At 35.5% G+C, this 27659-nt stretch overlaps 1 protein-coding gene across 1 annotated transcript in view; it reads left to right on the top strand.

Moving 5' to 3' along the window:
* Window positions 1-27659, top strand: part of CEP126 (centrosomal protein 126) — a 127135-nt gene that overhangs the window by 41589 nt on the left and 57887 nt on the right. The window contains exons 4-5 of the mRNA XM_060017216.1: window positions 2327-2438; window positions 23938-24133. Coding sequence (XP_059873199.1) covers window positions 2327-2438; window positions 23938-24133 — 308 coding nt within the window. The remainder of the gene's footprint in view (window positions 1-2326; window positions 2439-23937; window positions 24134-27659) is intronic.

Below are 27659 nucleotides of genomic sequence, written 5' to 3'. Positions count from 1 at the left end.
TGTATAAAATAGACAAGCAGCAAGGATATACTGTACAGCACAGGGAAATATAGCCATTATTTTTTAATAATGTTAAATGGAGTATAATCTATAAAAATATTGAATATCTGTGTTGTACACCTGAAACTAATATAGTGTTGTAAATGAACTATACTTCAACTTTTTAAAATAGAATATATACTTATGTATGTTTGTATTCGCATAAACAGTGATAGAATACACAAATGACCAATAAGAGCAAGATTTCCAAATGTGTATTTTATTTTTTTGATTTCTGAACATGAATATATTACCTGTACAAAATATTAGATTAAAATTTTAAGAAAATGTAATGCCATGAGTGAAGAGCAACAACAAAGCTATGATAAATAACTGTTTATTTAATTGTCTATTGGTTTAGTTTATTCCCAAATTATGAGAGTTAAACCAAAGGTTCACCCTATGTGCATGATAGCTGATGCTTCCCCTTGCTTCGAAAAAGGGATTGGGAGTTCCGATGAGGTCAGAAAATTTTTGGAGTCAGAGAATGTTGGAGTTAGAATATTAGAGCAAAAGAACTGGAAGGAGGAGTCTAGTGGTTTAAATGAAATAATAAAGCCCGAATACACCATAAGTACACAAAAAATGTAAACTTAAATTTTCATCAGTGAATATGAGGTAGTGACTAGAAGGTCATTAGACAACAGCAACAAGAAAGAGTAATGGGTGTTTGTAAACTGTTTGTAAAACTACCTTAGTTTTAAAGGTAGTTTTTAAGTTCTCTTTGATAGACAGTAAGTGGTGAGTGTTAATAAAAGCAAAGTCTCAGACTATAGTCTAGCACAACTAAACATTTTTTAGCAAAGCAGACAAAAAACGATTGGTACTACTTGTTCGCTAAGCTCAATAAAGGCCCAGTTCTGTGTCCTTTTAGGTGCTTTGACTACACTTTATATGAAAGGTTCACTCAGACTTACACAGTCACATTCCAGAGACAAAATTTACGTGCCTTCTGGTATTGGACCATCAGAAATATTCCTGTTTAACAGCTGGAGCCAAGACTAATCAGAGATCAAACCTCAATACCATCTGTAAGGGTGTAGGGTATAGACCTCCCTAGATTCTTATTCTCTGTTCATGCAAGGGTAGAGAGTGATTAAAATATTTTAGGAAAGTCCACTTAAATATCTTAAATTTCAACAAAGAAAATCCATTTTTAACATTCATCAGGCTGTGCAACTGGCCATTAGTTTTTCCAATAAGGAACCATTTGAGACATTGATTATGCTAATTAGAAAAACAATCAAAATCTAAAGCTTGATAGTTTCTGCCTCAAGACGATTGGCCCTTTATGATTAGAATATCCAGCAAACCATCTTGTAACTGTGCATTTTTCACTGGTATTTTATGCAATCACCACTTGACTCTAGAGTTCAAGTTTGAACTAACCCATTCATAAAAATATACTGGTTTTGCTTAAACATTTTAAGGTAAATAACAAACATTATAATAGTGGAAAAGTCTGAGGACATGGGTTTTTTTAAAGAAGAAAGGAGGAAACAGTTTGTTAGTGTCATTGGAGAGCTAGAAAGTCACCTATTCTACCTTCAGATGTTGAGTTATTTTTAGTTATTTGTGCCTCCCCATAAGAGGGCTGAAGGAAAAGCAATATCCTTTAAAAAAAAGCTATGTTTCAACTGAAACAAGAAGGTGTGTACCAAAGTGCACAATGGAAATTCTTGGGAAAGTGGATACTTATGGGATCTAGGGTTGGATTAGAGGTTGTGCAGAGTGGTATGTGGAGGAGTGTCCATATAATGTATGACCTTGAACAAGTTACTTAGCTTCTCTATGCTTCAGTTTCCTCAGATGCAAAATGGAGATTCAAATAGCATCTGCCTCAAAGGCCTTAGTAAGAATTAAATTAGTTAATACTTATACAGTGCTTAAAAATAATGTATTTAACAGTAAATGCTCAATAAATGTTAAATGGTGTTTTTATATCTTCCCCTTTTCTTCATAAGAATATTTATAAATTTTGTCAGAAGTTTATGGAACTATGAAATCAGATATCATGGAGTTTGCATGCCACACTAAAAAGGCTGGACATTTCTCAATGTTTCATTTTTCCAAATAAATATTCTTAAAATTGGTGATGATAATTTTGAGGTAACTGTTTCTTATTGGGGAATTGGGTGTCTACATTTAAAATATTTACACTATTCTAAAAAATATTTTTTACAAAAATTTTAAGGTAGTATTTTATCATTGACCAATTAAGTTATATATAAAGAGAGTGTTGAAGATGAAGTGCTTCTGTACTATTTGACCTTTATTATCCCCTTAGTTTTTCAAAAACCAGTTCCTCCATTAGAAGAGGCCCTCAAACAAATTCAGGAATCCAACTTAAAATCAGAGGTAAACCTTCCCTCTTCCCACAGACCAATAATAGGCTGGAGGTAAGTAATTTATGATTATCATGTGTAATTTACTAATATATAATAATTAAATAGTTCTCTAGTTGCTGAGTTTGTAGGCCTTTTCATCAGTTACTCCTTACCTCTGTTTTAGAGTTTACTATTTTATTTTCACACATTGAATTGAGGTAGAGTACAATATAAGCTGCTTCAAGAGTAAGGAATTTTAATTTGTTGTCTTTGGTATTACAATGCTGCCTATGTTAGTACTTTTCTATGGGAATTATCATAAAACCCATTTAAAAATATTGATATTGGTTTTACTGAGAGAAAAAAAAATTTTGAGTTGTAATGATATAAATTTAGGTAAGAGGAGTAACTTTATGGTAGAAATGGGTTTTTCCTCACTGAAAATCTTTCCTGGATATCTTTAAAAAGCTACAGTCCCTCCTGGTTCCTCTCCAGGTTAGTTTAAATGAATTATCTTGAAGCAATAGGATGGACCAACCAACCAGAGAGTACCCTCTGACATCCTGTGTTTTCCATTTATTTATTATAAATGTTTCTTGAACCTACTATGTATGTAGCATTATATCAGGCATTGAGAAGGGGATATGGAGAAGTGTAATATTCAAAAATATAATCCCAAGAGTATAATCTAGGAGAGAAGTAAAATAATGCTTCAAAAAGTATAGAACAGTACCAAATGGGTAATGATAATAATATTTAATATTAATTTATGTAATGATGTCTACAATTCATATGTAATTTATGTTAATATTTTACCTGTTTATAATGTTATTTACTAAAGTACTTCCATTTTTAGAATACCTGTGGCAAATAGTTCCCTTGATCAGATCTAAGAACGATTAAATTCATTCAGTCTTTATTATAGTTCAAGAAAGACTTCATGGAATAAAAAACTCTTCAGCAAAACTTTGAAGAAAATAGGAGTTAATCATGAAACAAGTGGATAGTTGGTATTCCAGACAGAGGGATGAGCATGTGGAAAGGCCAAGAGTAACAGAAGGAATGATGTGTTCTAGGAGTCAGAGATGGCTGAATAATAGAATGCAGAATACCAATAGCTCACTAGATGTGAGATTGGAGAGGTAAATGACCTACATGCTAAGGAATATAAACTTTATCCTGAGCATTTAGGAGAAGTTAAGGATTTGAGCAGATGGGAGATAAGATCAACTTTTCTTTTTTAACATATCTTTCCAATCTATTGTGAACAAGTGTTGATAACTGATTGAAAGAGGACAAAACAGGAGGCTATTTCAATATATGTAATTGAAATTATATGGGTCTAGAGCTCAAGAGAAAGATCTAGGCTTAAGACATTTGAAGCCAAAACAATGGATGAGATCACCTGTGGAGATTATATACTATGACAACAGAACTAGGTTAGAACACTAAAGAACAGTAACATTTAAGGAAGTGAAAAAAAGAGAAGCCTACAGATAGGAACAGAATGGTTGATACAGGACTATATATTGAGAGAAGGTAGAACTAAGGAAATACAGACTTTCATGGGGAAAAAAGCAGTTTACAGAGATCAAATGGCTTCTAGGGAATCAGTAAAATAAAAAGTTTGTATCAGGATACTGGCAGAAAACATGTAATGTTTAAAAGGGGTAATGAAAAAAGGTTAGTAAGGAGACTGGGAAGCCAACAGTGGATGATGAAGCAACCCTAGAACTGACAACAAAGTCAGTATTACCACCACAGACCTGAACTGAAAAGAGCTATAGCTATACGAGAGGGCTGCTAGGTAGAGTAACATTGCCACTACTAAACCAAGCCCAGAAGAGAGGAAGCCAGAGGAACAAAGTCAGCCATAAATCAAAAGGCAAGGGATCATTTGGTCTCTGCCTAGCAGAGACAAGTAGAGAAGTATGGGAAGTGAATCAGGAGGGGCAAAGAAAAAATATCCAGCTTAGAGGCAATGTGTCCACTATACTTCACAACAAAAAAGTCACACTGGCAACTTTTGTCAGAGAAATTTCAGTGGAGGGATAGGGACAGAAAAGAGATTGTGATGAGTTGGAAAGAAATGGAGAGCAAGAAAGAAAAAATACCAAGTGTAGCTTGGCTGTGAAAGGAAAAGAACTGTAGAACAATAGTCAGAGGGGATATAGGGCCAAGATATGGCTTTTTCCCTTAAGATGGAAGAGATGTTATCATGTTTAAATATGGATGTCAAACTGATGAGTAACAGAATTGCAGTCTAGAAAAGTAGAGAATAAAAATGTTAAGTGTCTTAAGTACCTATTATTTGGACATTGATTAGCAAGGGTTATACATATGAAAGAGAGATGGTCCTCTGCCCAAGAAGGGTTTGCAGTTACATTATAATACTCTTTAATGGTAGTTACAGTTACAGAAATACTAGCAAAATGATAAAGAATTATGAAATTTGACGTTGGAGAGGAGACTTAAAGAATGAGTACCCATTGTCTTCTAAAGTAGCATAGGTTGATTTTAGGCATGTTCAGGCCTACATTGTTGTAAAAGACAAAGACACCTAAGGAAATAGAACTTGTTCAGAGTGGCAGGGCTGTAGTATGTGTTGCTGGTAGGACAGGAGATTATCTAGAAATGTAGATTGAGATCAGATATGAAATGCTTGTATGTCTAGGAACTTTTAATTTCTATCCTATAACTAGTAGAGAATCAGTGGAGGTTTTTAAGCATGAAGTGATATAATCCTCTTTATTATTATTGAAAGATAATTGGTATGAATGTTGGAGAATGAAAAGAGTGGAAAGAAATTGGAAGCAAGGAGACTAAAAAAACTTAATGGGCTAATCCAAGGGATAGATCATTACTGCCTAAACTAAAATAGTACTATTTTGTATAGTGAGAAAAGGATAAATCTGACAAAGAATAAAAATATTTTCAGTGGTTAGAAGGAAAAGATGAGAGAAGAAAAAATGAAAATGCCTTTTCACAGCAGAGAAGAGACATAAATAAGAGTTTAAGAATATTGATCAAATAGAAGTGTAAGAATTGGAGTAGGGAAGGTGGGAGATGAAGAGGATGTGAGCTTACCTCCCCTGACAAAGAATTCAAAAATACATCCACATGTGGAACAATTCTAATGGAAAACTAACTGGAAACATGTAGAAGGACTCCTATACAACTAAGGCTGTAAGAAAGATACACATGTAATTGGCTAGGATGGCAAGAAAAGCATCAGGTAAGAGGCCTGTGCCTCTGGGAGAGGACTAAGAGGAAAAGGGAGATCACACAGGCAGACATTCACCCTGGGAAGTGAGTGGGTCAAGCCACAGACTGGACGTCCCCCTCCTGGGGTCCTACATATAGGAGACAAGCCCCTTTGGCTGCTTGAAGAACCACTGAAAGGCTAGAGAAGCCTAGACTCCACTCATGCGGAGTGTGCAAGTGTTAGCTTACCACCAGACAGGGTAGAGAGAGGTGTGCCCTCATGGCTGCTGCCTTGCCACACACCCCAGTCTGAGCCGAGTGAATGTCAAGCCCTGCTCACTCCAAGCCACAGCTTGGCCCTGGATCTAGGCCAGACAGGACCTGGGAAAAGACTCAATCTAAAGATGCAGAGGCTACCTAGGGCCTGGGGTGTGGTCTAAGTGGAACAGTGTCCATTGTTGGCAGTTACTTAAACAGCACCCCAGAAGCAGCCCAGATTTCTGATGGCAGTGCAGGTGCTTGAACTCCCATGACCACCATTCCATGCTCCCCAGTTCCAGACAAGCAAACGCTCCAACCCCTCCCACTCCATGCCATAGCCTTACACTAGATCTGGGACAATCACAACAGGGGAAAAGATGCAAACTTAGGCTACATCTGAGTGGAGTCACAGATGCCTACAGGGCAGCATATCAGCCCTCTATAAGCACCTGAGCCCCATTTGCTTCAGCACTCCCCACCTTTGGGTCAAAGGCCCAGTGCAAGAAGAAGGAAAAACACACACTTAAAGGAAGCAGAACCAGCTTGAGCCGAAATCTCAGGGCCTCTGCTCCAGCAACTTCAGAGCAGATCTCACCCCTGACAGGGCAGTGATGGCCACTAAGCAGAGTGGAAGTACATCTCATGCCCCACACAGGCTCTAACTCCTCCATTACTAGCCACATTCCCTACCAAGGTGATAGAGGCCAGCATACCATGAGGAAAGATATGACTGGCATCCACATCAAATCCACCAAATGCACTGGGCACACACAGTCTGCATAGGGACACACCCACATAAGAACACCCCTTCAAGACCACAATAGGTAACTGTTTCACCCAAAATCATAGAGATACAGAAAGTTAAATACAGTAAAAAGGCAGAGGAACCTGCAACCTAAGATTGTCTACCCAGCAAGATTATCATTTAGAATAGAAGGTGAGATAAAGAACTTCTCAGACAAGCAAAAACTAAAAGAATTCAGCAATACTAAACCTACCCTAAAAGAAATGTTGATGGGTCTTCTCAAAATGGAAAAGAAGTAAGAATCTACCAGAAAGGGAAAAATCCCAATAGGAAAGACATATGTATGGGGATTGAAGATCACTTAAATAAGCCAGTACATAGATTAAAAGACAAAAAGTTGTAAAAGCAACTCCTACTACAATAAATACTTATGGGATAAACATGAAGCTGTAAAAAATACATCAAAAACAAAATATGGGGGAGGGGAGTAAAAAACGTAGATCTTTTAGAATGTGTTCAAAGTTAAATGACTATGAGTTCAAAGCAAGTAGATATAATTATGAGTTAACATATATGAACCCCATGGTAACCACAAAGCAAAAACCTACAATAGATACACAACAACCAAAAAGAAAGAAACTCAAGCATACTACAAAAGAATATCATCAAACCATAATGGGAGAAACAAAAAAGAAGAAATCAACAGAGGAAAAAATACAAAACAACTGGAAAACAAGTAATAAAATGGCAATAAGTACATACCTATCAATAAATTACTCTAAATATCAATGGATTAATGCTTTAATCAAAAGAAATAGGATAGCTGATTGGTTAAAAAAAAAAAAAGAACAAGACCCTTCAATATGCTGCCTACAAGAGACTCACTTCAGGGCAAAAGACACAAACAAACTGAAAGTAAGGGGATAGAAAAGGATATTTCATGCAAATGGAAATGACAAGAAAGCAGGGCTAGCAATACTCTTATCAGACAAAATAAAACAGAGGCTATAATGAAAGACAAAAAGAGCATTATATAATGATTTAAAGGGATCAATACAAGAAGAGGATATATACTCTTTAACATATACACACCCAATACAGGAGCAACTAAATGTATAAAGAAAATACTAACAGACATAAAGGGAGAAATTGACAATAGTACAATAATTGTAGGAGACTTTAACACCCCATGGATATCAATGGACAAATCATCTAGAAAGAAAATCAATAAGGCAATACTGGTCCTAAATGACACAGCATGACTAGTTGGACTTAACTGATATCTTCAGGACATTTCATCCAAAACCAGCAGAATACACATTCTTTTCAAGTGCACATGCAATGTTCTCCAGGATATATCACATACTAGGTCACAAAACAAGCCTCAACAAATTTAAGAGGATAGACATTATATCAAGCATTTCTTTCAACCTCAGTTGTATCAATTAGAAATCAACTACAGAAAGAAAAACAGAAAAGAACAAACACATGGAGACTAAACAACATGCAACTAAATACCAAGGGTCAATGATGAAATCAAAGAGTAAATCAGAAAATACCTCAAAACAAATGAAAGTAGAAAACAACTTTCCAAAATTTGGGGGATACAGCAAAAGCAGTTCTAAGAAGGAAATTCATAGCAAAACAGGCCTTCCTCGAGAAATAAGGAAAATCTCAAACAACCTAACCTACCATGTAAAAGAATTAGACAAAGAACAAACAAGGCCCAAAGTCAGCAGAAGGAAGGAAATAATGATATCACATACACATGGAATCTAAAAAATAATGCAAATGAATCTACATACAAAAAAGAAACTGACAGAAAGATTGGTTCAAGATGGCGGAGTAGAAGGACGTGTGCTCACTCCTTCTTGTGAGAGCACCGGAATCACAGCTAACTGCTGAACAATCATTGACAGGAAGACATTGGAACTCACCGAAAAAATACCCCACATTGAAAGTCAAAGGAGAAGCTACAATGAGACAGTAGGAGGTGCTCAATCACAATAAAATCAAATCCCATAACTGCTGGGCGGGTGACCCACAAACTGGAGAACACTTATACCACAGAGGTCCACCCACTGGAATGAAGGTTCTAAGCCCAACGTCAAGCTTCCCGACCTGGGGGTCTGGCAATGGGAGGAGGAATTCCTAGAGAATCAGACTTTGACAGCTAGAGAGATTTGATTGCAGGATTTCAACAGGACTGGGGGAAACAGAGACTCCTCTCATGGAGGGCACACACAAAGTAGTGTGCACACTGGGACCAAGGGGAAGGAGCAGTGACCGCATAGGAGACTGAACGAGACCTGCTACTGTTGGAGGGTCTTCTGCAGAGGTGGGGGGTGGCTGTGGCTCACCGTGAGGAAAAGGACACTGGCAGTAGAAGTTCTGGGAAGTACTCCTTCGCGTGAGCCCTCCCAGAGTCCACCATTAGCCCCACCAAAGAGCCGGGTAGGCTCCAGTGTTGGATCGCCTCAGGCCAAACAACCAACAGGGAGGGAACTCAGCCCCACCCATCAGCAGACAAGCTAATTAAAGTTTTACTGAGCTCTGCCCAGCACAGCAACCCCCAGCTCTACCCACCATCAGTCCCTCCCATCAGGAAACTTACACAAGCCTCTTCGATAGCCTCATCCACTAGAGGGCAGACAGCAGAAGCAAGAAGAACTACAGTCCTGCAGGCTATGGAATAAAAACCACATTCACAGAAAGATAGACAAGATGAAAAGGCAGAGAGCTATGTACCAGATAAAGGAACAATATAAAACCCCAGAAAAACAAAAAAAAAAAATGAAGTGGAGATAGGCAACCTTCCAGAAAAAGAATGCAAAAAAATGATAGTGAAGATGATCAAGGACCTCGGAAAAAGAATGGAGGCAAAGATCGAGAAGATGCAAGAAATGTTTAACAAAGACCTAGAAAAATTAAAGAAAAAACACCTACAAGAATTAAAGAACAAACAAACAGAGATGAACAATGCAATAACTGAAATGAAAAATACACTAGAAGGAATCAATAGCAGAATAACTGAGGCAGAAGTATGGGTGAGTGACCTGGAAGATAAAATAGTGGAAATAACTACCGCAGAGCAGAATAAAGAAAAAAGAATGAAAAGAAATGAAGACAGCCTAAGAGACTTTTGGGACAACATTAAATACACCACCATTCTAATTAGAGGGGTCCAAGAAGGAGAAGAGAGAGAGAAAGGACCCGGGAAAATATTTGAAGAGATTATAGTCGAAAACTTCCCTAACATGGGAAAGGAAATAACCACCCAAGTCCAGGAAGCGCTGAGAGTCCCAGGGAGGATAAACCCAAGGAGAAACACGCAAAGACACATAGTAATCAAATTTACAAAAAATTAAAGACAAAGGAAACTTATTGAAAGCAACAAGGGAAAAATGACAAATAACATACAAGGGAACTCCCATAAGGTTAACAGCTGATTTCTCAGCAGAAACTCTACAAGCCAGAAGGGAGTGGCATGATACAGTTAAAGTGATGAAAGGGAAAAATCTAAAACCAAGATTACTCTCCCCAGCAAGGATCTCATTGAGATTCAAAGGAGAAATCAAAAGCTTTACAGACAGGCAAAAGCTAAGACAATTCAGCACCACCAGATGAGCTTTGAAACAAATGCTAAAGGAAATTCTCTAAGTGGGAAACACAAAAGAAGAAAAGGACCTACAAAAACAAACCCATAACAATTAAGAAAATGGTAATACGAACATACGTATGGATAATTACCTTTAACGTGAATGGATTAATGCTGCAACCAAAAGACACAGGCTTGCTGAATGGATACAAAAACAAGACCCATATATATGCTGTCTAAGAGAGACCCACTTCAGACCTAGGGACACATACAGATTGAAAGTGAAGGGATGGAAAAAGATATTGCATGCAAATGGAAGTCAAAAGAAAGCTGTAGTAGCAATACTCATTTCAGATAAAATAGGCTTTAAAATAAAGAATGTTACAAGAGACAATGAAGGACACTACATAATGTTCAAGTGATGAATCCAAGAAGAAGATAGAACAACTGTAAATATATATACACCCAACATAGAAGCACCTCAATACATAAGGCAACTGCTAACAACTATAAAAGAGGAAAACAACAGTAACACAATAATAGTGGGGGACGTTAACACCTCACTTACACCAATGGAGAGATCATCCAGACAGACAATTAATAAGGAAACACAAGCTTTAAATGACACAATAGACCAGATAGATTTAATTGCTATTTATATGACATTCCATCCAAAAAAAACATATTACACTTTCTTCTCAAATGCACATGGAACATTCTCGAAGATAGATCACATCTTGGGTAACAGATCAAGCCTCAGTAAATTTGAGAAAACTGAAATCATATCAAACATCTTTTCTGACCACAACGTTATGAGATTACAAATCAATTTCATGAGAAAAACTGTAAAAAACACAAACACATGGAAGCTAAACAATACGTTACTAAATAACCAAGAGATCACTGAAGAAATCAAAGAGGAAATTAAAAAATATCTAGTGACAAATTACAACAAAAACACGATGACTCAAAACCTATGGGATGCAGCAAAAGCAGTTCTAAGAGGGAAGTTTATAGCAATGAAAGCCTACCTCAAGAAACAAGAAAAATCTCAAATAAACAATCTAACCTTACACCTAAAGGAACTAGAGAAAGAAGAACAAACAAAACCCATAGTTAGTAAAAGGAAAGAAATCCTAAAGATCAGAGCAGAAATAAATGAAATAGAAACAAAAAAAACAATAACAAAGATCAATAAAACTAAAAGCTGATTCTTTGAGAAGATAAACAAAATTGATAAACCATTAGCCACACTCATCAAGAAAAAGAGAGAGAGGACTCAAATCAATAAAATTAGAAATGAAAAAGGAGAAGTTACAACAGACACCGAAGAAATACAAAGCATCCTAAGAGACTGCTACAAGCAACTCTATGCCAGCAAAATGGACAACGTGGAGGAAATGGACAAATTCTTAGAAAGGTACAATCTTCCAAGACTGAACCCGGAAGAAATAGAAAATATGAACAGACCAATCACTAGTAATGAAATTGAAACTGTGATTAAAAATCTTCCAACAAACAAAAGCCCAGGACCAGATGGCTTCACAGGCGAATTCTATCAAACATTTAGAGAAGAGCTAACACCTATCCTTCTCAAACTCTTCCAAAATATAGCAGAGGGAGGACCACTCCCTAACTCCTTCTACGAGGCCACCATCACCTTGATACCAAAAACAGACAAAGATACTACCAAAAAAAAAAAAATTACAGACCAATATCACTGATGAATATAGATGCAAAAATCCTCAACTAAACACTAGCAAACAGAATCCAACAACACATTAAAAGGATCATACACCACGATCATGTGGGATTTATCCCAGGGATGCAAGGATTCTTCAATATACACAAATCAATCAATGTGATACACCATATTAACAAATTGAAGAATAAAAACCATATGATCATCTCAGTAGATGCAGAAAAAGCTTTTGACAAAATTCAACACTGATATATAATAAAAAAAACTCCCCAGAAAGTAGGCATACAGGGAACCTACCACAGCATAATAAAGGCCATATATGAAAAACCCACAGAAAACATCATTCTCAATGGTGAAAACTGTAAGCATTTCCTCTAAGATCAGGAATAAGACAAGAATGTCCACTCTTGCCACTATTATTCAACATAGTTTTGGAAGTCCTAGCCATGGCAATCAGAGAGGAAAAAGAAATAAAAGGAATACAAATTGGAAAAGAAGAAGTAAAAGTGTCACTGTTTGCAGATGACATAATAGTATACACAGAGCATCCTAAAGATGCCACCAGAAAACTACTAGAGCTAATCAATGAATTTGGTAAAGTTGCAGGATACAAAATTAATGCACAGAAATCTCTTGCATTCCTATACACTAACGATGAAAAATCTGAAAGAGAAATTAAGGAAACACTCACATTTACCATTGCAACACAAAGAATAAAATACCTAGGAATAAACCTACCTAAGGAGGTAAAAGACCTGTATGCAGAAAACTATAAGACACTCATGAAAGAAATTAAAGATGATAAAAACAGATGGAGAGATAAACCATGCTCTTGGATTGGAAGCATCAACATCGTGAAAATGAATATACTACCCAAAGCCATCTACAGATTGAACGCAATCCCTATCAAATTACCAATAGCATTTATTACAGAACTAGAACAAAAAATCTTAAAATTTGTATGAAAACACAAAAGACCCCGAATAGCCAAAGCAGCCTTGAGGAAAAACACTGGAGCTGGAGGAATCAGACTCCCTGACTTCATACTATACTACAAAGCTACAGTAATCAAGACAATATGGTACTGGCACAAAAACAGAAATATAGATCAATGGAACCAGATAGAAAGACGAGAGATAAACCCATGCACATATGGTCACCTTATCTTTGATAAAGGAGGCAGGAATATACAGTGGAGAAAAGACAGCCTCTTCAATAAGTGGTGCTGGGAAAACTGGACAGGTACATATAAAAGTATGAGATTAGATCACTCCCTAACACCATACACAAAAATAAGCTCAAAATGAATTAAAGACCTAAATGTAAGGCCAGAAACTATCAAACTCTTAGAGGAAAACATAGACAGAACACTCTATGACATAAATCACAGCAAGATCCTTTTTGACCCACCTCCTAGAGAAATGGAAATAAAAACAAAAATAAACAAATGGGACCTAATGAAACTTCAAAGGTTTTGCACAGCAAAGGAAACCATAAACAAGACCAAAAGACAACCCTCAGAATGGGAGAAAATATTTGCAAATGAAGCAATGCACAAAGGATTAATCTCCAAAATTTACAAGCAGCTCATGCAGCTCAATAACAAAAAAACAACCCAATCCAAAAATGGGCAGAAGACCTAAATAGACATTTCTCCAAAGAAGATATACAGACTGCCAACAAACACATGAAAGAATGCTCAACATCATTAATCATTAGGGAAATGCAAATCAAAACTACAATGAGATATCATCTCACACTGGTCAGAATGGCCATCATCAAAAAATCTAGAAACAATAAATCCTGGAGAGTGTGTGGAAAAAAGGGAACACTGCTGGTGGAAATGTGAATTGGTACAGCCACTATGGAGAACAGTATGGAGGTCCCTTAAAAAACTAAAAGTAGAACTACCATACGACCCAGCAATCCCACTACTGGGCATATACCCTGAGAAAACCATAATTCAAAAAGAGTCATGTACCAAAATGTTCATTGCAGCTCTATTTACAATAGCCAGGAGATGGAAACAACCTAAGTGTCCATCAACGGATGAATGGATAAAGAAGATGTGGCACATATATACAATGGAATATTACTCAGCCATAAAAAGAAACGAAATTGTTATTTATAGTGAGGTGGATGGACCTAGAGTCTGTCATACAGAGTGAAGTAAGTCAGAAAGAGGAAAAGAAATACCGTATGCTAACACATATATATGGAATCTAAGAAAAAAAATTAAAAAGGTCATGAAGAACCTGGGGCAAGAAGGGAATAAAGACACAGATCTACTAGAGAATGGACTTGAGGATATGCAGATGGGGAAGGTAAGCTGTGCCAAAGAGAGTGGCATGGACATATATACACTACCAAACGTAAAATAGATAGCTAGTGGGAAGCAGCCACATAGCACAGGGAGATCAGCTCGGTGCTTTGTGACCACCTAGAGTGTTTGGATAGGGAGGGTGAGAGAGAGAGGGACGCAAGAGGGAAGATATATGGGAACATATGTATATGTATAACTGATTCACTTTGTTATAAAGCAGAAACTAACACACCATTGTAGAGCAATAATACTTCAATAAAGATGTTAAAAAAAATAAAACCATAAGAGAATACTATGATCAGTTACAGCCAACAAACTGGACAACCTAGAAGAAATGGACAAATTTCTACAAACATAGAGCTTACCAAAACTGAGTCAAGAAGAAACAGACAATTTGAACAGACCAGTCACTAGATGTGAAATAAAATTTGCAATTAAAAAAAGACTCCCAGCAATCAAAATTCCAGGATGGGACAGCTCCACAGGGGAATTCTATCAAATGTATAAAGAAGAACTAACAACTGTCCTAATCAAACTATTCCAAAACTTTAAGAGGATAGAACACTCCCAGATTCATTCTACAAGGCCACACTTACTGTGATACCAAAACCATGCAAAGACACTACAAAGAAATTAAATTACAGGCCAGTATTTTTGATGAATATAGATGCAGAAATCTTCAACAAAATATTCACAAACTGAATCCAACAATACATAAAAAGGATCATATATCATGATCAAGTTGGATTTATTCCAGGGTCACAAGAGTTGTTCACATTCACAAATCAATCACTAGGATCCACCACATTTAGAAAAGGAAAGATAAAAATTATGATTGTCTCTATAGATACAGAAAAAATATTTAACAAAATTCAATATTTATCATAAAAACTCTCATCAAAGTTTGTATGGAGGGAACATATCTCAACATAATAAAGTTCATTTATGACAAACCCACAGCCAAATCATACCCAATTATGAAAAATGAAAGTTTTTCTTTAAAATCAGGAACAAGACAAGAATGCCCACTTTTGCTGCTTCTGTTTAACATAGTGTTGGAAGTCCTAACCACAGCAATCAGACAAGAAAAAGTAATAAAATATATGCAGATTTTAAGAGGAAGAGGTAAAACTGTCACTATTTGCAGATGACATGACACTCTATATAGAAAACCCTAAAGTCTCCACTGAAGAACTATTAGAACTGATGTATTCAGAAAGGTTGCAGGATACAAGAATAATATACAGAAATCTGTTGTCTTTCTATACACTAGTAATGAAATATCAGAAAGAGAAAGTAAACAATCCTGTTTATAATCACATAAGAAAATAAAATACTTAGGAATAAACTTAACCAAGGAGGTGAGAGACCTGTACTCTGAAAACTATAAAACACTGATAAAGGAAATTGAAGATGATCCAAAAAAATGGAAAGATATCCCATGCTCTTGGGTTGGAGGGAGTGATATTATTAAAATAGACATACTACCCAAAGCAATCTACAGATTTAAGCACTCTCTATCAAAATACCCATGACATTTTTCATAGAACTAGAACAAATAATCCTAAAACTTATATAGAATCACAAAAGATGCTGAATTGCCAAAGCAATCCTGAGTAAAAAGAACAAAGCTAGAGGCATAACCCTCCCAGACTTCAGACTATACTACAAAGCTACAGTAATCAAAACAACGTGGTATTGGCACAACAACAGACACATAGATTAATGGAATGGAACAGAACAGAGAGCCCAGAAATAAACCCACACACTTATGGTTAATTAACCAATGACAAAGGAGGCAAGAATATACAACGGAGAAAAGACACATAGTCCAGGGAAAACTGGACAGCTACATGTAAAAGAATGAAATTAAAACATTCTCTAACACTGTATGCAAAAATAAACTCTTAATGGATTAAAGACCTAAATGTAAGACTGGAAACCATAAAACTCCTAGAAGAAAACATAAGGGTAATGCTCTTTGATGTAAATTATAGCAATATTTTTTTGGATCTGTCTCGTAAAGCAAAGGAAATAAGAGCAAAAATAAACAGATTGGATCTAATTAAACATAAAACCCTTTGCACAACAAAGGAAACCATAGACAAAGCAAAAAGACAACCTACTCAGTGGGAGAAAATATTTGTAAATATTTTTTACAAGGAATAAGGGGTTAATAGCAAAAATATATAAACAGCTCATACAACTCAACTCAATACAGCAAAAAGAAACAACCCAATCAAAAAACAGACAGAAGACCTGAATGGATGTTTTTCCAAAGAAGACATACAGATGGCCAACAGGCATATGAAAAGATGCTCAACATCACTTTCGACTTAGTAGAGAAATGCAAATCAAAACCACAATGACGTATCACCTTACACCTGTCAGAATGGCCATCATCAAAATGTATACAAATAACAAATATTGACGAGGATGTGGAGAAAAGGGAACCCTAGTACACTATTGGTGGGAATGTAAACTGGTGCAACCACCATGGGAAACAGTATGGAGATTCCTCAAAAAACTAAAAATAGAACTACCGTATGATCCAGTAATTCCACTCATGGGTATATATCTGGAAAAAATGAAAGCACTAATTCAAAAACATACACGCACCCCAATGTTCATAGCAGCACCGTTTACAATAGCCAAGACATGGAAGCATCCCAGGTTCCCAGATGATTGGATTAAGAAGATGTGTTTTATATATGTGGTGGAATATTACTCAGCCATAAAAAAGAATGAAATTCTGCCATTTGCAGCAACATGGATGGACCTAGAGGATACAATGCTTAATGAAGTAAGTCAGACAAAGACAAAATACTGTATGATATTACCTACATGTGAAATCTAAATAATAATACGTATGGATGTACATGCAAAACATAAAGACACAGATAGAGAAACAAACTTATGGTTGCCAGAGGAGAGGGGGGGAAGGACAAGTTAGGGATATGAGATTAGCTGATACAAACTACTATATATAAAATAGATAAACAATAAGAATATACTGTATAGCATAGGAAATTGTGCCCATTATCTTACCTGTAATGGAGCATAATCTGCAAAAATACTGAATCAGTTGCCATATACCTGAATTTAACACAATATTATAGATCAACAAAAAATAAATTAATTTTAAAAAATAAGAGTAATGTGATAGGTTTCATATAGAATAAAATGTCCCTTGATAGTAAAAAAAAAAAACAAAAAACTGGAGTTTGGATAAAACAGTGCAGGAAAATCAAGAGGTATCCAGCCATGAGTTTAAAAGGACCTATGTTAAAAGGGTGGTAGTGAAATAGAAAAGAAAGACAGAAGGAAAAGGTATTTCATGGAAAGACTAGATTATGACTTTGGTGTATGGTGGAATAATGAAAATGAAAAAAACAGAAAAATCAAAAGAACCTGAAATTTTGAGTCTTTGATAATTGAGGGAACTTGATGAATTTAAAAATTAAAAAGAATGTAATGAAAATGTACAGGTTTGGCAAGATATTATTAAACGTCATTTGAGCCTTCTGAGTTTAGGGAGTAAATATCCAAGTAGAAATGTATAAAACCAGTTTGACCTAAGATGAAACAAGAGGTCAAGGCTATGGAAATAAATTTTAAAGTCCTGATTGTGTATGTTGCTCAATTTTTATGTGTACTTATGTCTCCCCAACCAGATTGTAGTATTGTAGAGAACAATGGCTAAATCTTACACATGCAGATATTCCCTATGGTGCTTAGCTCAGTGCTATGCATGTTGGAGGTATTCAATAAATACTTTGAATAGAGAAACATCACTGGCATAATGAAAACTTCTCAGAGGATATAAACTTGACCTGAAGTTTAATAGATGAGAAAGATATTCATCAGAGACATTGAGAGGGAACTCCAGAAAGAGGGAACTCCAGAAAGAGGGAACAAGTAGTGCATGAAAAGGAAAGAAGGTATGAAAAGACATGTTGTATTAAGGGAGCTGAAAGTAGGTCGTTCATTTTGTGGGGTTTTTTGTTTGTTTTTTATTTTATTTTATTTTATATTGGAGCATAGTTGATTAACATTGTTGTGTTAGTTTCAGATGTACAGCAAAGTGATTCAGTCATGCATATACATGTATCTATTCTTTTGCAATTTATTTTCCCATTTAGGTTATTACAGAATATTGAGCAGTGTTCCCTGTGCTATACAGTAGGTCCTTGTTGGTTATCTATTTTAAATAAAGTAGTGCATACATGTCAATCCCAAGTCTATCCCTCCACCCCACCCTTCCCCGCTGGTAACCATAAGTTCATAGGTAGTTCATTTTGACTAGTGTGTACAGTGAGAAATTGTAGGCAGTTAGGTTGTTTAGAAAGGAAACCATGAGTTAAATCATGAAGAGCCTTGTTAAGGAGTTTGTCCTAAAAACAATTGCTGAAAAATTTGAAGAAAGCATATAACATTTACATTTTAGAAATATTGCCAGAATGAGAAAGAGTAAGGTAAGACTAAAAGTGGAAAAATCAGATAAAATGGTACTTTATTTAATGAACACAATGGCTTCTTAAGACCTGTTTAGGAGGTAGAATCAATGTGATTTGGTAATTTTTTAAGAACTGAAAAGTGAATGGGAGGAATCAAGGATGACTCTGGAGATGGAGTTTGGTCAGTTAATGGATAGTGAAACCATGTATCAAAATAAGGACCATTCAGTACAAAGAGGTTTAAGGGAGAGAGTAACTGGAAGGATGATGATAAACTGTGAGTTTGAGATACTTATGGGCTACTCTGGAGTCAATTTCTCATTTGTAAGATGTCTGGGCCGTGAATATAGATATGATAGCTGTCAATGAATGGATGAAGTTAAAGCCATGGTTCAATACCCACCAGTGGGGGTCTTGGTTCAGCTAAACAATCAAACTCCCATGACTACAATAGACCAGGTTTGCCTCAATTAGAAGACATAAAACATTGCATGTCGATAGGCAACATTCTTCAACAGGAGGACTTCTCATGGCATGCCACAAAACAGTCAAAGTGCTGATCTTTTCTGTGCCCCTATTCCCACAAGTGATGACATCACAATGAGCAGACAGCCACCCTGGGTTAGAAATCCCATGTTCCAAACAGAAGCCAATATTTCTTGTAATGGCTCTATATGAATAGTTTCCATGCAATAGATATGTCCAGTTATAAGAATTACCACACTCAGGGAAACCTAAAGCTATAGCTTCCTACCAGGTATCTATGATTTATTCACAGTTGTCCCAGTACAGATAGAGTTTACCAATAAAGGGTCATTTCTTACATAGTCAATGTGCCTGAAACACAGTTCAAGTCCTGCTAGTAATCCAGGGAACAGAGTTAGAAAATTAACCCAAAGTTGAATTGGTCCACAGAGGATGGATTTTGTTAACCCTTCACTCACATACAGATACAGATAAGATCACACAGACAGTATAAATAAGATTACACAGAGTATGGATATATAAGCAAAGAAGAGGATGACATAACTCTCAAAAATTCCAGCATATCCAAGCAAAGAAAGAAGAGCTCAAAAAGACCCTGAGAAGAAACAACCAGAGAAGTCAGAAAATAACCAGAAATGTATGATGATATGGAAATAAAGGGAACTAAAGTCAGGAAAGATAGTGGTCAAGAAGTGTCTAGGTCTGCAATTAGGTCAATTAGTTAATCGCTAGCAAAAGCAGTACATTGGAACAGTAGAGGTAGAAGCCAGATAGCAGTAAGTTAAGGATCAAATGGAAGTTGTGGCAGTGAACACAGTATAATTTTAGAGTACTCTGTGGAAAGTTTTATCTGAAAAGGAAGATGACAGACAATTAGTGGGGATGGGGGGCTAGGGTCAAGGGGAATTTAGAGTGATAAAAAATTCCAAATCATTTAGTATAGAAGTAATGTGCATTTTTGTATACAGGTTTTCTTCACTATTAGATTTCTTTTTCTGTGCATTATTACCCTTTGTGTTATCAGACATTTTCAATTAAAAAAGCTCTTTTGCATTATGAATGAAAAGATAGACTTTTTTGTTCAACAATGTCTCTTCTAAGACTTCCTTAAAGTCTTAGAAGAGATAACATGTCAGACAATTTTGATTTCCCTGTAGCAAACAAACATACAGTTATTATACCAAATCTTGCTAGGACCATTATATCAACTTTGTTTTATGAGAAATTATCTCCATTCTAAATTAGAATACATAGTTTTCAGTTGTTATTGTAATATACTATTATGACTATGACTTCATGATATTTATATCTACCTATACATACACACACATAAATTTTATGTGTTTGGAAAACAAATGTATATAATTTATAGAGAGAACACTATTGTTTACTTATTTAAAAGTTGAACTCCTCTCCACAGATAACTAACAGTATTAAATCATGTATGTGAAAATGCTTTGTAAACTATAAAATGCTATACTATAAATATGACAGCTTGGAATATTAAAGATCAAGTATTAGGTTAATAGAAATATTTATATGTACTGTTATTGAAAATATAATTAAACTACAAATACTTATAAGCTATTGTCACATTAAAAATACATTTTCTGTACAATATAAGCCTAAAATGTGTTAGAGAATAAAGTAATGTCAAGAAACAGGGAGCTTCCAAAGAAGGGGAGGTATATCAGTACTCACAAATGATTGTTCTAATGTAGAAAATATTAGTTGTAGATTAAAATAATTTAAGATGTTGTAATGTGATAATCTAAAGGAGAAAAAAAGTTGTATGAAAAAAATGGAGGGCATTCAATCCTTAAGCCTCAAGAAAAATCAGAGACTTATGTCCATATGAAAATAAAAGCTACTTAGGAAATAATGAGATATAAGAATATTAATAACTGACTAATAAAATAAAAGCCTTCCATCACAACCAAATCCTTATCACAAAGATAATGTACTTGACCGTTCTTCTGGTAGATGTAGGGTAAAATAAGCTATATTTTCCCCATATTTTTATACTTTAAAATGATGTTATTAGATATCTATCTCCAATATCCATGTATTTGTGGTGAGACAGTTGATCCTGAACCACAGGCTACCCTGAGAAATCTGACCAGAGCTAAGCAGTAATCTATTTGACCTCTTTTTCCCCTTTGTACCAGTACTTTAAACCAGATTTTCTAGCCCATATTCATTATCTGTATGACTATCAGACTTCTGAGAGGTGAAAATACTCTAAGAGCAAGGAATGAGAAAGAGGAACCTGAATAAGTAGGCTATGTACATTTCTCAGCTCGTGAGAGGACACTGGGTGATCAGAAGAACATCATGCATGGACCCTCAGAACAAAACATAATATGAATTGAAAGCCTCGAGGCAGCCCAATAAATCAAAAAACCATCTTAATAAGGCTGTCTCTCTCCTTCTGTTCAAATGCTTTTCCACCTGTGCAGATCCATTCCTGCCTGTCCAGCTGTCTCCATACCTGATCCCCTCTTACCTAATCAGCTGTCTCCTTTAAGAGCCCCATTGCTGTCCCACCATTCCCAAATTCTTCCTAGCTATCCAACTGTTTCTCCCACCCACCAGCCCCATACCCTGCCTATCTGTCCATCTGTCCCCTCTACTCTTCCAAAGAACTTCTTACCAGCCCCATTACTGTCCTACCCAATCAAATATCTTCCTCGCCCTCCAGCCCCAGTTACTTCCAGCTTTTCTAGCAGTTTCCCTCATCTACCAGCCCCAATTCCTTCTGCCCAATTCCTATTTACCCCACCCACCCCGAGGTTCACCAGTCATTCCTGATTCTGACTCACAGAGTAAGTTATTTTACAAAACTTTCAGACCCAAACATTTCCTTCCAGCACAACGTTCTACCCCAACCACTCTAATGCCGGCCCTTGTTCATCATTCCCTTCCAGCTCAACTGATTGTTTCCCCAAACCCTTTGGAAGGTCTCCCAGTTTTGAAGCCTTCCTGTTTGTCCAGTCATCCCCCTCATCAACCTATCCCCACTCTTTCTTCTATCACTCCATTGCCTGAACATCCTGCTAGCTTAGATCATTTTCAGTCAGTCCAGCAATCTGTTCCACAAACCATAACATTATCAAATCTGCCCCAGGCCTTTGTAGATCATCCACCTACATCAGTTTTCTCCCATCCACCTCCCTGTCATTCTCCATCCTCTTCTTTGTCTTCATCTTCTACTTCCATATCCTCTTCTTCATCCCCTGTACAGTTTCCTTCCTCCTCATCTGTTTTTTCCTCTCCTTCACCTTCCACTTCTACCTCTCCATTCTTACCGCTTTCATTTATCCCTCTTTTTTCCTCTCCTTTGCATTCATCTCCCTCTCTGTATTTGCCTCCAACAAATTTAGATTTCCCGCCTCTAATTCCTCCTGTTTCTTCTTCCTTTATGATTTCTTCTTCCCATGCTTCACTCTTCCTCTCTTTCTACCTCCCCATCTCCTTTTATTCCTATCCATTCCTTCAATCCTCCTCACGAATTGAAAGTGGAGAAGAGAAGAGAAGCAAGTGGAGTAGAGAAGAAAGAAATAGAGAAGAAAAAGTTGACAGATGACAACTTTAAAGGTAAAAAAAATTAGTTTATTAGGTATTTTGTAGATTTAGCAATACTTCATTTGGGAAGGGTGACTGAAGAGGAAGGAATATGTAAGAGTATAAGAGTAGGAAACCTAAAAGCAAGAGAGAGAAACATATTCTCAGTGTTCAGGAACTTGTGTTAGGTACCTTTTTGCTCTTGTTGATCCCTCTGTGGTCACAATATGATAGTCAGGAATCTAGTAATCATTGACTTTGACTATTCCAGTCTGTCCAAATAAAGATATATATGGGTATTGGAGATAGATATATGTCACATGTGGCCATGTGTCACCTTCCAAAACATTTGAATCCTCATTGAACTGGGAATAATTCCAATGAATTGGGAATAAATACCCTTGGGGTTCTCACTACTGCCCCTAATGCAACAGCAGTCAGCTATTTGATATACTTCACCCCCCAAAAAGAAATTATTCCTTTGTTCTTTTCTTTTCACTTTGTACATATATTGAAATGTTACATGCTATAAGTTTCCAGAAGATGTGAAATTCTAAAAGAAGATGATGTCATCCACTAATAATTTGCAGATGGCACTTTAACACACTAAAAATAAAGGTAGCCCCCTCTGTGGCATGAAAACCATGCTTATATTTGTGGTACAACTGAAAATAATGTACACTCTTGTCCATGCAATAAAATCCAAGCTTCCAAAACTAGTAAAGTTAGATGGAAATTCCTGTCTACCCTAACAAGAAATTTTATTTTCTATCTGCTTGAATCTTCAACCAACTCTATTAGGGTTATAGGGATACCTACCATCCATGACATCAACTCAGAACTAAGGGTATGCAGCATATCATTATCCAGATAGGAATTCTCTTAAAGAGCTGAGGACTAACTCTATACATCTACAGGAATTACTTCTATATCTATCCCAAACAGTAGATAGAGGAATAGGATTTAATAATCAGAGCCATGAATAATTGGATATTCCTACATGAAGATGGAGTGCTTTATTGGCACTGTAATCTCACATCCACTTTTATTCTACTGTTGACTCCTTGAAATTCCCATTCTAATATGTCTATATATTTCTCCAATATCCTTATACGTGATTATCTGGACACACACACACACACACACACACACACACACACACATATGAATATATCATATGTATGCTAACTTTATTTAAATGTACTAAACATTTTTTATGTATGGTTCACAGAGTCATAGATAATTCCTTGCCTTCATCATTGTCAAAAAATGATCACAAGCATCAGAAACATCTATCCAAAATCAATTCTGATAAAGAAATGAAGGAAAACAGCAAGGCAAACTTGACTACTAACAAAGATGCATTCCAGCTTAAACTGGAGGAAACTCAGAAACTCCTAGAAGATCAGCATCTAAGCAGTTTGCAAGTATGAAACTCTAAATACATTATTAATATTTTAATATCTAGAAATAATTCTGTCCCATTTTTGCAGTGTTCTCCACTAAAATGTATACCACTAGCCAAGGGTGTGTTTAGATGAATCAGCACAAATTCATCACAGATACTAATGAAATAAGTTTTTAATATTTTTTTAACCTTTTACTCCATTTTTCTCTCTGCTTTTATTCTTATTTTTCCATCTCTCATATTTAGAAAAATATGCTTTATGGATGCTATTTTCTGAAAAACATGAAAGCTATTTGAAAGTATAATGTAATATAAGTAACATTATTAAAGACTGGATTATAAGAAGCAACTTGAAAATTATAATACATATGGACATAAGGTTCTTAATGAAAATATGGCACAATTAGCTAGAAATGGTGTCTCTATTCTGACTCTAATATGGTATTTACTTTGGTTTTTCCCACAAATGAGCATGGAGTTCATACTACATTTCCTGAAATATTCATGCACTTTATTTTTTATGAGTAATTACACACAGTTATGAGATTCTTAGTAGGCTGATATCAAGATTAACTTCATAACCTTGGCCTAATTTATCCAATAACTGAGCAATTATGGCAAGACTAGAAAAGCGAAGCAGGAGACTTCTGGCTATGATGAAGTGCCTTACTGCCATAAACAACTATAATTCTGAATAAATAATATGAAACAATTATTTTTAGACAGTATAGAACAGGTAGTATAAGATATGATCACTAAAAATAAGGGAAACAAATGAGGTAAGCCCTATGATTACATAAGCTTTTTACCTTTACATGTCCTCTGGAAAAGCCTAAAAAAATTCCACAGGTATTCCAACTACCTGTCAAAAAAAAAACCCAACCCTTTCTAAAGAAGATTGACATCTAAACATTCAGCATAATGTTCACAACGTCCAACACTCAATCAGAACTTACTAGACATATGAAAAAGCAGAAACCTGTATGGCCCATAACCAGGAGAAAAATTAGCCAATATAATCAGACACATAAATGACAGAGATAACAGAATTATTAGGCAAGAATTTAAAATAACTTTTTAAATATTTTCAAGGAATTAAAGAAAAATGAACATAATGAAAATGGAATATTTGGAAGAACCAAATAGAACTTCTAGATCTGAAAACATATTATCTGAGATTAAAATTACACTGGATGGACTTAACAGAGCAGGCATTATGGACAAAAAGATCAGTGGACCGAAATCATCCAAACTGAAGCATTGGGAGAAAAAAGACGGAAAAAATATATAACAAAATGTTAGTGACCTGAGGAACAATATCTAAATCTAACATACATTTAATTTAAATCTCACAAGGGGTAGAGGGAACCTTTAAAGAAAACAGTGGCTGAAAATGTTTCAAACTTGATGAAACTATGAATCCACAAATCAAAGAAGCTCAACAAACTCCAAGAAGGATAAGTGTGCACCCATGTGCATGTGCACACACGCCCTTCATAAAAGCACATGAAAATTAGATTAAGCTAGAGGGGGGGAAAGATGTATTATGTGCAGGTGAACAAAGATAAGATGGACCATACTAATTTCAAGCCAGAAGACAGTGAAACAATATTTTTAAAGTTCTGAGAAAAAAACATATGACCAACTTATAATCTATATCTAACTAAAATGTCCTTCTAAATGTCCTTCTAAAATGAAGGCAAAATAGGCATTTTCAAACAAACATCAGCTGAACACCACCACCAGTATCTGCACTGTAAGAAATGCTCCCAGAAATTTTTCAGGCAGAATGAAAATGATAACAGATGAAAACTCAGATCTATAGTGACAGAAAACAGATTAGTGGTTGTTAATGGGTAAGTATTGACTACAAAGAAGCATGATGGAAATTTCAACAGATGGAAAGGTTCTAAAATATTTCAGTATGATGGTTATGGGTAAATAATTTTTCAAAACCTATCGAACTATACATTTTAAATGAGTGCATTTTATTGTAGATAAGTATATCTCAATAAAGTTGATTTAAAGACTAAAACACAAGGCATGTTAAGTCTAGTACAGTTTATATCAGTAACTTACAAGCAAAACTTGAAGCTGATCATAATGTTTCATTTTTTAGTATAAGAAAATTTCTGAGGGAAAAAATAGTATAATTTAGTGAAATCAGAAGTTGATGAATTTCTTCTGAGGTGCTTTGGGAAATGAAGCCATCACAGACATATGTGAAGAGAAATCTTAAAGCCATGAACATCACACTTACAGCTAGAAGGACCTTCTAACCCAGATTTCTATACCTCATTAGATGCAATCTCAAAGAAATTCATATTAGAGTCATAGAGGTTTTAGGAGCCTCATTATCAATTAATATAACTCAATTCCAAAAACAGGCACTGAAGAAGCTGTGCTTTGATTTGTTCTAGTTAGGTAGAGTGACCATCTCTTTAAAAAGATATCACAGTACTGAAGGATGTGACAGGCAGGGAGTAAATGCTAGTAATAACAAACTCTTATGAATCATTTTCAAAACATTTCACAATAGTATATCAATAAGCATGAACTATACAAAGTAAAATATTTTATCTGTAACTGATTTCGTTGGTTTCTCAGTTTATTTGGGGGGCTATAAAAATAATAAATTTTTGTTTAATACCAAAATATTTAAATTTTCTAAAATTTTAAGGGAACTAATTTTCTTTGAGTCCAGTTAACTTCTTGACTAGATTAACAATTTAAAGTCTTCTTGAATTTATTTCTACATATGTGATACAGATTAATGCATTCTAAACATATGTCATATAGGTGAGAAATTAGAAATAGTTTTAAACATTGACTATACTTTGAAGTGATCATGAAATTTTATTAAAAACTGATAATTTCCATGAAACTTCATTGAAGTAGCGATAAGAACATGTAAGGAATTCATAGAAATTATTACTGTGCTAAATCTCCAAAAACGAGTCATTAAAATCAATCCTAAATCCACATTAGAGTTACCTGGGGAATTTAAAAATAATAATAATACCACCAGTACCTGGACCCCATCCAAGTATTCAATCAGCAGGACCTGGCATGTTTTTACAAAGCTTCTTATGTGGTTCTAATATGCAGCCAGAGTTGAGAACGCTATTATACAGACCATGAGATTAACTTTTATAAAAAGATGTAGCCTGACCAATAGGAAGCTCATATTAGAGTCATAGGGCTTTTAGGAGCCTCGTTCACGTCCAGTGAAGGTTTCAGGAAAAAAATACCATTTGTAAATTACTATTTTTCAGAATTTCACATGCCATTATGAAATCTTCAAGAAACTCCATTCTCTGAATGGAATAGCAATAGCAAAATTATTTTTTAAGCTATAACTATGGCTAGGATAATTAAGTAATTATCAATACTTTAAGGTGAAGAAATTAAGGCACACACACTTTATTGTAAGTCTTTGTTGGCTCCCTCTTTTTCACTCTGAGGACTACTCCAGGGATATAGATTATTTATATACCTATACAGTTTGTAGTCGTACTACTCTATTTTATATGCCAAATAGAATT

This window comes from Delphinus delphis, chromosome 8 (assembly GCF_949987515.2).
Source record: "Delphinus delphis chromosome 8, mDelDel1.2, whole genome shotgun sequence".
NCBI lineage: Eukaryota > Metazoa > Chordata > Mammalia > Artiodactyla > Delphinidae > Delphinus > Delphinus delphis.
Note: the sequence above shows the minus strand (reverse complement) of the source record. Positions and strands in the feature narration are given on the sequence as shown.